The sequence below is a fragment of the Garra rufa genome, chromosome 24, assembly GCF_049309525.1.
Source record: "Garra rufa chromosome 24, GarRuf1.0, whole genome shotgun sequence".
NCBI lineage: Eukaryota > Metazoa > Chordata > Actinopteri > Cypriniformes > Cyprinidae > Garra > Garra rufa.
In genome coordinates this window covers 10,602,204-10,615,201 of record NC_133384.1, presented here as the reverse complement: position 1 = coordinate 10,615,201, position 12,998 = coordinate 10,602,204, and the positions used below count along the sequence as shown (strand labels likewise).

The window sequence follows — 12,998 nt, the reverse complement described above, 5'->3', positions numbered from 1 at the left end:
ATATCTCACAATTCTGAGAAAAGCAGTCACAATAACCTTTTTTTACTTTTTATTCAGTGGCAGAAACAGGCTTCTAGCAAAGAAACAGTCGAAGCTATGTCTGCCACAGTAACTAACTTTTTATCTCACTTTTTTTTCAGACTTTTCTTCTAAGAATTGCAAATTTATATGTGACAATTCAGATTATATTCTCTGAATTTGAATTTTGAAATATAAACAGATTTTTTTTTTGTAACTTTTCTTAGAAAAGCCAGAAAATGTGAAATTGTGAGACAAAAAAAGTGGGACCCTTTTTTATTCCATAGTGAAAACTTCCATAAAAAAGAAAAAGAAAAGGTGACATATAAATTCAGAATTTTGATAAAAAAAAGTTAAGATTGCACAATAAAAAGTCCCATTTAATTTTTTTTTAAATTATTCTTACTTTTTTTTTTTAATTGCAGGACGAAACCTGCTACCATTAAAACCTATTAAGAGGGAATGGGAAGCGAGAAACGTGCTATTCAGAACTCCATTCCATGCACATTTCTAAGACTAAACCCTTCAGTGAAATGCCCCAGTACTGTTTAACACCCATTACACATTTGGGGAGGGGGATTGACCTTTGTATGCTTAATATGGATTTGTTACATTAATATTTGGGTTTATAAATGGGTTGCACCATTTAAAAAATAAAGTGAGAGAGCCACTCCACAGCACTTGTGGTCCATCCTATGTAAACGACAAAATGTGTGTATGAGCGCGTGCGCGCGCGCGCGAGAAAAAGTGCACGAGACTGAAGGGCTTTATGGATTTGTTTGCCGTATAATCCTGGACTGAGGAGCGGAATCGCCATCTGTTTCCTCCTGTGGCTCAAATGTGTCCAAGATAGAGGCAGACACATCTTCATCATCATCATCATCATCATCATCTTCATCTTCATCATCTGCTGTGGTGTCTGCACAGTCCGCGCGCTCGCGTGTGTGAGAAGGGAAAGCCAAAGCCCGGAAATGAAGAAGGAAAGGACCGGTTCCGCCGCATCCAGACCGGCTTTAATTGATCAGATGGCATCGATCGCCTCTTCTGGAGGATGCTGAATGAAAAGTGCTCCGGCTGAGGATATTCTCCAGGACTGAAAGCAGCTCCGCGCCGCTCCGTGATTCTGCACTGGACCTGAATGGAAGCATGTAAGTGCTCGTTATCAATGAGATGATGCTGTCGTGTCTAGCATTCAGCGCTATTATGTGCACGACTGTTAACTGCTTTTGTTTACTTCATCATAATCATCATCAAACTTAAACGTGAAAATACAGTCATGATCTTACGCCTCAGCTCATATGTCAGCTATTAATACCTGTTTATTGATGTAAAATGAGCTGAAAATGCGGCATATGAATATTTGAAAAACAGAAATTGATATATAATGTCTTCATCATTTCATAAGATCTTTGTATCCAATCATTTTCCTTTAAACAGTACTTTATTTATTACCATTTTATGTAACATAAAACATAATATAACAATTTTCTTCATCAGTAATTAAATTAAAGTAGCTGCAAGTACATTTTTTTGCAGCACGTTTTACAAGAAAATATTGTTTAAGATTTTCTATACATCACAATGTCATGTTTAATTCAGTGTGTTAGTTGCCTTTTCCTTTTAGCTGTTTGTGAAATTCAGAAATTTCTGAGTGAAAATTGCTCCTACAGCCAATGTTTTTCAATGTGGTTTAACATAGTCATCGCTTTAATTAAATATATTGCATTAAATCAGAACATTTTTGAGTTTGCAATTGAAAGTGAACGTGATGCCTTCAGAACTGGCCTTATTAGCAGTTGTGGAGATTAATAACTAATAACACACTTTCACAGACTCATTAGTTCATTTCATTTAATCATGCATTACAGAAAAATTCTGCTGTTTTCTTTTAAAATTCATAGTGAATTTCATGGCTAGTATTTTATATACAGTATAACCCAAATATCAACATCTAGGCTATATAATATTTAATGTAATTAATTTAATATCAATAATTGTATAAATATTTTAAAAAATCAAAATTTAATTTAATTAAAATTATTTATTTAATTTAATATCTCACATTTTATACTGTGACAAAATTACAGCTTTGTTTTAATGCAATAAAACAAAATGCTCTGTTTGCTCTGATATTTACCTTGAGTTTCTTTACACATAGCATGCCCTAAATGAAATTAAGAACATTAAAAATGGGATAAAACACTTTTTTTTTAAATCAAAAGATCCTAAAAAATATTACGGATTCCACAAAAATGTTTGTTGAGCAGCAAATCAGTATATGAGAATGATTTCTGAAGGATCATGTGACACTGAAGACTGCAGTAATGATGCTGAAAATCCAGCTTTGATCTCAGGAATATATTACATATTAAGAGATATTCATATATAATATTTAACATGTTTCACTGTAGTTCTGATCCAATAAATGCAGTATATATTATTTTCTATTTCTAATGAATGTTCTGTTAAGTATCTAATTAGTAACATAATTTAAATTTAATTTCATTTAAATTATTTATTTTATTTAATATCTCACATTTTATACTTTGACAAAATTACAGCTTCATTTTACTGCAATAAAATAAAATGCTCTATATGAAACAAAGAACATTAAATATGGCATAAAACATTTCTATAACTGATAATAATGTGGGGAATTTTTTTTTTCATCAAAAAATCCTAAAAAATATGACAGATTCGACAAAAAAAAAAAATATATATATATATATACATACACATATTATTATTATTATTATTTTAATTTGTGCAGCACAGCATTGCTAATAATCAGAAATGTTTCTTAAGAAGCAAATCAGCATATTAGAATGATTTCTGAAGGATCATGTGACTCTGAAGACTGCAGTAATGATGCTGAAAATTCAGCTTTGTATCACAGAAATAAATTACATCTTAACAGATATCCACATAGAAACAGCTATTTAAAATTGTAAAAATATTTAACATTTTTTACTGTAGTTTTGATCCAATAAATGCAGTAGATATCGTTTTCTACTTCTAATAAAAGTTCTGTTAAGTATCTACCTGTTGTTTTTTTGTAGGGAGTGACTCCTGACCTTCATCAGTAGCCTCACCCAGCATCATCATCATCACTATCAGCATCAGGACCAGCTCAGCCCAGACGACAAAAGCGAAACGCGTTTCTGCCGTATCAGCCGTAGTGAGCGCGTGTCCCTGGCGGGCCGCCGTCGCGATGGGCGAGAACATGTCGAAGCGACTGAAGCTAGTCACGGGCTCCGAGTCAGAGATGGAGGAGCGCAGCTTCATCAACCCCTTCCCGGACTGGGACCAGGGCCTGTCAGTGTCCTCAAACTCAGCAGAAGACAACGGCGGTAACGAGCCGTTTGATGCCAACGGAAAGGTTTGCGATCGCGTTATTTGCCGCGTTTAACGAACGCGTTTGTTTGTAGCATGCTAGCTGCTGTCAGTCAGTTCTGTGTTTTGGTTTTGATGTTGATGTTGATGTTGTCAAACACACTGGTGTTCATCAGCAGATGCACTGTGTCATATTAAACATTAGTAGATGTCTGAATTTCAACACACAAACTCGTAGATTTAGATAATTCAGGTCTGGATTTTCAAGAAGCTAAAAATAGTGATTCTAACCCAGATAATTTACAGATGGGCGTTTAATTCCTCATTAATGAAATGATCTGAAAACACACTTTCACAGCCTCATTATTTCGTTTTATTTAATAATACGTGCATAGCTAGTAGATATTCTCATTAATGTAATATTGAACTTTTTTTAATGTAATGTACCTTAAATCGATATATACTTATTAATGACATTTAAATTTAATTTAATTATTAAAATATTAAATTTTATTTAATGTTACACATTTTATACTGTGACAAAACTACAGCTTTATTTACAGCATTTACATCATGATTTGGTCAGTTACCTGGATGTCTGGTCTCTTAATATAATCTGTTTTAAAACGAAGATTATAAAAGAAAAGTTTATGAAGAACTGGAATCTAAAAGGTGCATGCAGGCAAACTTCGGAAAAAATATATGTGAGTATTCTATGCCATTGTTTTGATAAATGGGAATAAGACACTTCTGGTTTTAACATTATTTGTTCTTCAGCCATTCCTATTTAAATGAAAAAAGTATAATCTTTATGCAAAGTGGCCCACATTTGGTTTTTGACCACTGAAAATATGTACAATTTAACAATTTCCTTCTGCAGCCATATTGCCATTCCACTATCGCTGAAATTGTACCATATCTAAAGAGAAGTTTATAAGGAAACTAAATCTAAAAGGGCATTAAGATATCTTGAATATGTCTTGAGTTACAGCCATGCAAACATTGGGGAAAATATACACTAGCGTTCAAAGTTTGGGGTCAGTACATTTTTATTGTTTCTTTTTTTTTTTTTTTTTTTTTTTTTTTTAAAGAAATTAATACTTTTATTCACCAAGGATGTATTAAGTTAATTAAAAGTTTACTAAAAGTTAATAATAAATAATTGACATTGTTATAAAATATTTATATTTTGAATAAACACTGTACTTTTTAAACTTGTTATTCATGAAAGAATCCTGAAAAAAAAAATCACAGGTTCCAAAAAATATTTGCCAGCACAACTGTTGATATTATCCGACATTGATCATTCTAATAATAAATCAGCATATTAGAATGATTTCTGGAGGTTCATGTGACACTTAAGACTGGAGTAACAGCTGATAAAAATTCAGCTTTTCATCACAGGAATAAATTCTATTTTAAAGTAGGTTAAAAAAACAAAACAAAAAAAAAACATATTTTTTAATTTAAAAACATTTTGCAATATGACTGTTTTTTTTTTCTGTATTAATCAAATAAATGCAGCCTTGATAAGCAGAAGAGACTTCTTTAAAGACTATTACAAGTCTTACTGATCCCAAACTTTTGAACGGTAGTGTACTTGAAAAGTGCTTTCCCCATTTGAACCATCACCAATGGCATATAGTGCAACTAAGATTACTAAGTTAAAAACAAACAAACAAGACAGTTATTTTAAATTGACATAATATTACTGTGTTACTGTGTTTTTGACCAAATAAATGCAGCCTTGGTGAGCAGAAGGCACTTATTATTAACTTTATGACTCCAAACTGTTGACTAGTAGTGTATGTCCTATTAAAATCGATAGTGCAGTTCTGCAGTGCATACTAGTTGTGCTGTTTGGGACAGAACCACTGACTAGTTTTTTTGAAAGTGTTATCAAGAAACTGTTTGATTTGGATGCTGGTCTGTGCTGGATTCACTACACTGCGGCACGTCACGGCTCATCAAACAGAAGCCGCCTCTTATTGTGCCTGTTTCTGAGCTGCAAGCGCAGGCTGCCTTTATCTGTTTCAAACACTGGGTGTTGTGTTTCAGACTCGTGAGCAAACAGAGAGGAGGCTGCTGCTCCACTGCTCTAACGCTCAGTGTGGGACTGACTAGATCTGCCTCATCGTGTAGCACAAACGCTTCGTGCCGTACTTCGCACACCCCAGCAACCCTTTACAATACCCTAGAAACTCACTTTTGTGACTTTCTCACAATTTTTAGAATTGCAAGATGTAAACTGGCAAGATATTTCTTTCAGAAAAAAGTCAGAAATGGGAGATAAACAATAGTTTATTGCAATTACAGCTTTCCATGGTGGAAAAAATAGCTACATATAAACAGTTCAGAGTTGCAAGATGTGAACTCAGAATCATGAGAAAAGTCAGAATTATGAGATTTAAAATCAGAATTGGAAGACAAAAGTCAGAATTACAAGATGTAAACTCAAAATTACAAGATTTAAAGTCAGAATTATGAGATGTAAACTCAAATTACAAGCAAAAAAGTCAGCATTTCAAGATGTAAAGTCAGAATTACACAATTTAAAGTCAGAATTAAACTAACAATTACAAGAAAAAAGTCAGAATTACAAGAAAAAAGGAAAAATGACAATATTTAAAGTCAGAATTACAAGAAAAAGGTCAGCAATTTTAAGATGTAAAGTCAGAATTACACAATTTAAAGTCAGAATTATAAGATTTAAACTAACAATTGCAAGAAAAAATTCAGAATTACAAGAAAAAAGTTAAAATGACAATATTTAAAGTCAGGAGAAGATGTAAACTCAGAATTACAAAAAGGTCAGAATTTCATGACATAAAGTCAGAATTACAAGATTTAAAGTCAGATTTAAATGTAAACTCAGAATTATGAGAAAAAAGTCAGAATTTCAAGGTGTAAAGTTAAAATTACGAGAGTAAGTCAGAATTTTGAGATGTAAAGTCAGAATTTACAAGAAAAGGTTAAATTACGAGATGTAAATGTAGATGTAATGTCCAAATTGTGAGGTATAAAGTCAGAATTATGAGATGTAAACTTAGAATAGATGTTAGATGTAAACTCTAAATTGCTAGAAAAAAAAGATTTATTGAATTTAGTTTACATTTTGCAATTCTGAATAAAAAAATCAAAATTGCATTTAATGAAAATTGACAATTACCTGAATAAAGAATTCCATGGCAGAATCAGGCTTCTGTAAATATTTGACTAAAAAATTGTGTTGCAAAATGTGCAGCACTATTTTTTTTTTTTGCATCGTCTAATTTTGATCAAATGCTGTGGTTGCTATGGTTATTTGGACATTCACTACGAAAGAACCACGCTATTTTTTTTTTAGCTATCCTGGAGAGCCATGTATAAAACACATGCTGCATGCTGTATATCAGATTGTCATGGCAATACTGACTGATACCAGTCTCTGTACAGTGGTAGTTCCAGAGTAGTTTTATTACGATTAAAGCTAACATTTTGTACTGTAGCAATTCTAATTGTTCTCTGAGGAGTCAGACAGCATCTCTATATCGACAGAAGGTTTGTGCTGATTTTCTCTGTATTCTCAGCAGTTGTTGGCGGTTCACTTCACTTGTGGTCTGGTTCAGCAGGGTCTCTGGTTTCCTTCCCCTCAGCTGTCAGTCATTCCTGTGCTGTGGATCTCTGCACAAACACATGTTCGTTATTTCATTCGGTTCAGGCAGCAGCAGGGCTCTTTCTCAGCAAAGTCAACACACAGAAAATCAGCACAAACCTTCTGATCTTTCCTCTGCAACAGGGAAAACAGAGAAGTTGATAGAGGGAAAATTGTACTTATTTATTTATTATACTCACAACAATATAACAACAAGAAAAAAGAAAATAGAATAAAAAAACACACAAGGAGCATAGAAAAATGTAGGACATCAAATAAAAATACATTAAAATAATAAATATTTTGAGATAGAGAGGCAGAGTTTCACACTTTCTATTTAGTTTTTAAAGGATTTAAAACATTTTTACAAACTCACAAAAAATACAATAAAGGAGGGCTTTCATTTTTTCCATTTGCATGTATGAATATGATATTTACCCAACAATAAAACAAAGTTAACAACATCTGAAAAAGAGAATTTAAATTAAAAAATAAGATATCTTGCAAAACAAATGAAGAAATTGTTTCCATTTTTACTGATAACCAGCTATGAATATCAAACCAGAATTTAGAAGTAACCTCACAGTAAAAGAATAGGTGCTCAACAAAAAAATCTGTTTTCATTTTAATTTTAGTTGTTTTTAGTTATTTAACATTTTTTTTAATAATTTTTGTTGCAGTATATTTATATTATTTTTTATTTTTTTTTTTTTAAACGTTTTTAATTTTAGTTTTCATTTAATTTAAGTTACACTGGTTCCTTCCTACTTGATACATTAATTTATTGCTTCCAATTTTGGCATAATTTTACTTCTATTTATTTATTTTTTTAAATAATCTAATATTTTTCTTAGATTTTTTTTTAGTTAATTTATTTTTTATTCATTATGTGACTTTGGAGCACAAAACCAGTCTTAAGTAGAACTAAGTGGTATATTTGTAGCAATAGCCCAAAATACATTGTATGGGTCTTTTATGCCAAAAATCATTAGGATATTAAGTAAAGATCATGTTTCATGAAGATATTTTGTAAATTTCCTATTATAAATTTATCAAAACCCAATTTTTGTTTAGTAATATGAATGGCTAGGATCTTCATTTGGACAACTTTAAAAGCAATTTTCTCAATTTAGATCAATTTCAATTTCAGATTCCAGATTCCAGATTTTCAAATAGTTGTATCTCGGCCAAATATTGTCCTATACTAACAAACCATACATCAATGGAAAGCTTATTTATTTATAAATCTTATTTAAACTGTATTTTCCAAATATCCTTCATTTAATTTTAAGTTTTAGTATAAATGACTGTAGACTTGCTAAGAGCAAGTGCATTATATTCTGACTTCAGCATTTTGCTTACTGCGTTTTGCAGTGTAGGCGAAATACAGAAGTGAGCTTGAAATATCTGCCCCTAGTGGATTATTTTACCCACAATTACTCCTTAGCACTTCTATTCAGATTGTGTATGTCAGGGTGGCTTGTAATGGGTGCGTGTTCTGTTGTAGGTGAGGTTTGCTCCTCATAAGGATTCAGCTCACAGACTCACTGCTGCAGGAGAAAGAAATAACTCTGGATTCGATCCACTCTTCTGTGCCCAAGGTTCCTGAGCTATTGAACTCAGACCTTCAGAAATAGCAATACACATTATGAATTTTCCCCTGTGGCAGTAAACAGTCTGTATAAAAGGATCTATTTTTTCTTCTGTGTTCAAATGGGCTCTGTGTATCAGGGCAAACACCAGGATCCCAGGGTGCCACATTCCCCTTTGTACCATTGTCAGCAAATCACAGCTGATTCAGTATACAATTAGCTGGTCTCTCTGTCACTTTGTTGTCAAATATTTGTGAAATGTGTAACATTATCAGTGGTTCTCCGAGCAGTTCCTCAAGGCTGAGCTGAGATGTTGCAGTGCAGGGTCCACAGGTCTCTAAAATACAGTTTACTTTACTAAAGGTAAAGGTGTGTTTTGTGTCTATGACACATGGGTATGCACATGCAGATATTTTTTAAATCAAATCAGTTTTGAGATTTGATGTACATGTATTTTGAATTTTATGATGGAGGTTCCTCAGGGCTCTGTTTTTGGTCCGCAGCCTTTTTAAACACAATGCCGAATGTTACTGAGTGCCATTGTCTCTTTATGTGAACTCATTCATTGCCAAATGAAGCTTGGAAGCTTGCTTACAAACTCTTTTTTTTTTTCTTTCCCTGAAATAGATCAGTGACGCCTTTCAGAAGAAAGTGCAAAGCAAGATCAAAGACCTTCTTCAACAGATGGAGGAGGGCCTGAAGACTGCAGATCCTCATGATTTTTCCACCTACACAGGCTGGACAGGTGAATATTAACACTTCATATAATGGACTTCATCAGCTTTATATGTGGACTTGCTATATCTGTAATAAAGTAGATCTTTTTTATTTAAATCCAATTTCTAGAAAATAGTTTAGAGACAGTTTAAAAACAAAATTATGAGAATAAAGTCAAAATATTTCTAGAACAAAGTCCAAATGTTAAGTCGAAATGTTTCAGAGAATAAAGACAAAATGATTTGAGAATAAAGTCTAAATGATTCAATAAAAAAGTCTAAATGTTTCAGAGAAGACGAAATGATTCGATAAAAAAGTCTAAATGAGTCAAGAAAAAAGTCTAAATGTTTCCGAGAATAAAGTCGGAATGTTTCGAGAAAGAAGTCGAAACGTTTTCGAGAACAAAAAAAAGAAGTCGAAACGTTTTCGAGGACAAAAAAAAGAAGTCGAAACGTTTTCGAGAACAAAAAAAGAAGTCGAAACGTTTTCGAGAACAAAAAAAAGTTGAAAATTTTTCGAGAAAAAAAAAAGTCGAGAACAAAGTCGAAACATTTTTCAAGAAAGTCTTGACTTTATTCTCAAAACATTTTTACTTTATTCTTATCATTTTGACTTTATTGTTTATATTTTTATATATTTTAGTTTATATTTTTTATATGTTGGAAATATATTGTAGCTTTATACTTTTAATATTTCAACTTTATTCTTGTAATTTCGACTTTATTTTTCGAAATATTATGACTTTAATATCATAATCTTTTTTTTTTTTTTAACGTGGCACAAGAACGCCGTCATAAAATAAAAATAGAAAAGTTGAATTTGTTGATGTTGAATATACTGCAGTAGGTGTAAATGCAGTAAATGCAGAGTCCCAATGCTTTGAAAGGTGATTGTCATTGGCAGGCGTAGCCCTGCTGTACCTGCAGCTTTATCGCGTGACGCAGGAGGCCTCGCATCTGCAGCGGGCTCTGGATTACGTCAAACGCACGCTCAGGAACCTGAACGGACGGCGCGTCACCTTCTTGTGCGGAGACGCCGGGCCCCTAGCCGTAGCTGCGGTCGTTCACCACCATTTAAAAAACCAGGCCGAGTCTCAGGAGTGCCTCACCAAGTAAGAAACATTTCAAACTCTCTTTTTGATTCTTTTCTCTTTGCCTTTCTCTGGTTGCTTCCAGTGCCTGCTCTCTGGACGTGAGGTTGGAGAAACTTACTTTTGCAAAATAAGCACAAATCTTAAATTAACCTAGTTGTTGGAAAATGCACTATTACAGGGGCATGTTTTTTTAGCTTGTCATTTACAGGGCTGTCGATTTAGCATGTGAATTTGGTGAGACTACATATGGAAAAAAGAGTTGATGATTAAGGCATTTAATGCAGCGCTGTGACTACATAATGCATGAAGTCGAGCTAGTGCAAGATGAGAATTTGTGGTTAAGTATATACGTTTTTTATTTCAAAATTACCAATCATTTCACTAGATAAGGGATTGAAACTGCTATTTGCACCCAAATCCACTATATGGAGAAAATTCCTGGAATGTTTTCTATAAAAACCTTAATTTCTTTTCAACTGCAAAAATAACATTAATAATAAGTAATTAATTATATTATTAATATATTGAACATATTAATAATATTCCAATAAATCAATTTTAGATTATAAAAAAAAAAGTTTTAGATAATTTTAGGCAAATATCATCAGTAGAAATTAATTAATGACCCAACACGTTTTTCTAATATTCCAGTTAAGTTATGAAATAATTATTACTGGTGTCTAGTTTTTTAAATGTTTTAAAAGCATTTTTCTTAGTTGTGCAAACATTGTAACATTTTGCAAACATAAGATGTTACTTTTGAATTTCTGGAACAATTGTAACATTTTTTAAACGTTAGATGAACGTCCAACTTAACTGTTTCAAAAAAATGATTTATAAATAAGGCTTTTGTGCAAATGTTTTGAAAACATTGTTATGAACCAGAAAACTTTAAACAAACGTTCTATTAGTGTTACTGGAAAAACTTCTGTTCTGACATGCATGAAGACATTTGACTATATTTTGTGTATGACTGCAATGCAACTGTAATCGCAGTAAACTGTAAATCTGTTTCAAAAATCAGCTTCTAATAAAAAGCACAAATGTTATGTAGGTGTGTGTGGAGGAATGACATGAACATCTTGGATGACACGAGGGTGACACAACTATCAGGAACTTTTTAATTCTGGAACTGAACTAATCCTTTAAAAATAAATGAAACATCCCACAAATCAGTGTCTCATTTAAACAAATTGTGTGCATTTGATTTGCCATCAGTAAACTGTATTATGTTAGCAACTGTTATTTCATCTGTGGGCAGAATAGCAGTGAAGAGAACAGATTGTGATTTGATTGAGGAGCTGGAGGTGGAAATTGGCTTTGTTCCTCTGAGGCGTTTCTGCGTGTGAGAAACAAATGCGTGTGTTGTAGTGAAACGCTCTCGCTGTCGTGTGTGTGTGTGTGTGTGTGTGTGTGAGTGTGTGTGTGTGTGTGTGTGTGTTCGACGGTGGCGTGCTGTGCTCTCTGTACTCATCGGTCTGATAGATGGTCTGCTCGACTGCAGCTCTCAGCATGAGTCTGATTACATCTCCTGTAAACCCTCATCCAGCTCTGCCCGTATTGTGCTCTCGGTTCAGAGCCTTGTTCAAACGCTGGTTTAAGTTAAACAAAAATGCTACATGATGTTCTGATCATATTAAACTGATTTGTGTATATTTTTAATGAAACCAGAGAGTCGGGTGCTTGATATAATGGAGATATATACTACCATACTAAGGTTTGAGGTCAGTAAGATTTTTCTTTTAAATAAATTAAGACTTTTATCTATCAAGGACACATTGAAATAATCAGAAGTGACAGTAAAGACTTTAATAATGTTACAAAAGATTTCCATTTAAAAAAAAAAATCTGTTCTTTTGAACTTTCTATTCATCTGTAAATCCGAAAAATAAAATCTATGACACTTTCCACAAAAACATTGGCAGCACAACTGTTTTTAACACTAATAATGATCAGAAATGTTTGTTGAGCAGCAAATCAGGATATTAGAATGATTTCTGGAGGATCATGTGACACTGAAGACTGCAGTAATGATGCTGAAAATGCAGCTGCGCATCACAGAAATAAATTACAGTTTAACTGATATTCACACTGAAAACAGCTGTTTTAAACTGTAATAATATTTCCGTTTTTATTGTATTTTTGATCTAATAATTGCAGCCTTGGTGAGCAAGAAGAGACTTATTTTTTTATACAAATAAGAAAAAAACTGTAACATGTGTGATTTAGTACTGATTACTGAGACATATTCCACAATTTATCTGGCATTATTTTTTAATTAACTGTGAAATTAATCAGAAACGATTGCTAGAATGTTCTTTACACAAATTTTATCGTATTTATTTATTTAAGATTACATTACGTTATCAACGACTCAAATCATCTGACCATTTGATACTTCATATAAATTAAAACACTGAAAAACAAGTAAAATTAAATGAATGCAATTTAAAAAAGATTAAATAAAATTAATAAATATTATTTTTTTATTGTTTCTGTTTCTGAAAATGTATGATAAATATGCAGTGCATAATATTTCAGAAAATATTTCAATGTCAAAAATAAATTAGAAAAATAAAATAATACATATACACACTGCTGCTCAAGAGTT

The 12,998-nt window shown here is 32.5% G+C and overlaps 1 protein-coding gene across 1 annotated transcript in view; it reads left to right on the top strand.

The window, feature by feature from the left end:
- Positions 1 to 777: 777 nt before the first annotated feature.
- Positions 778 to 12,998, top strand: part of lancl2 (LanC lantibiotic synthetase component C-like 2 (bacterial)) — a 45,960-nt gene continuing 33,739 nt past the window's right edge. Inside the window, exons 1-4 of the mRNA XM_073830924.1 lie at positions 778 to 1,166; positions 3,078 to 3,397; positions 9,205 to 9,322; positions 10,198 to 10,405. Coding sequence (XP_073687025.1) covers positions 3,230 to 3,397; positions 9,205 to 9,322; positions 10,198 to 10,405 — 494 coding nt within the window. The 5' untranslated portion in view covers positions 778 to 1,166; positions 3,078 to 3,229. The remainder of the gene's footprint in view (positions 1,167 to 3,077; positions 3,398 to 9,204; positions 9,323 to 10,197; positions 10,406 to 12,998) is intronic.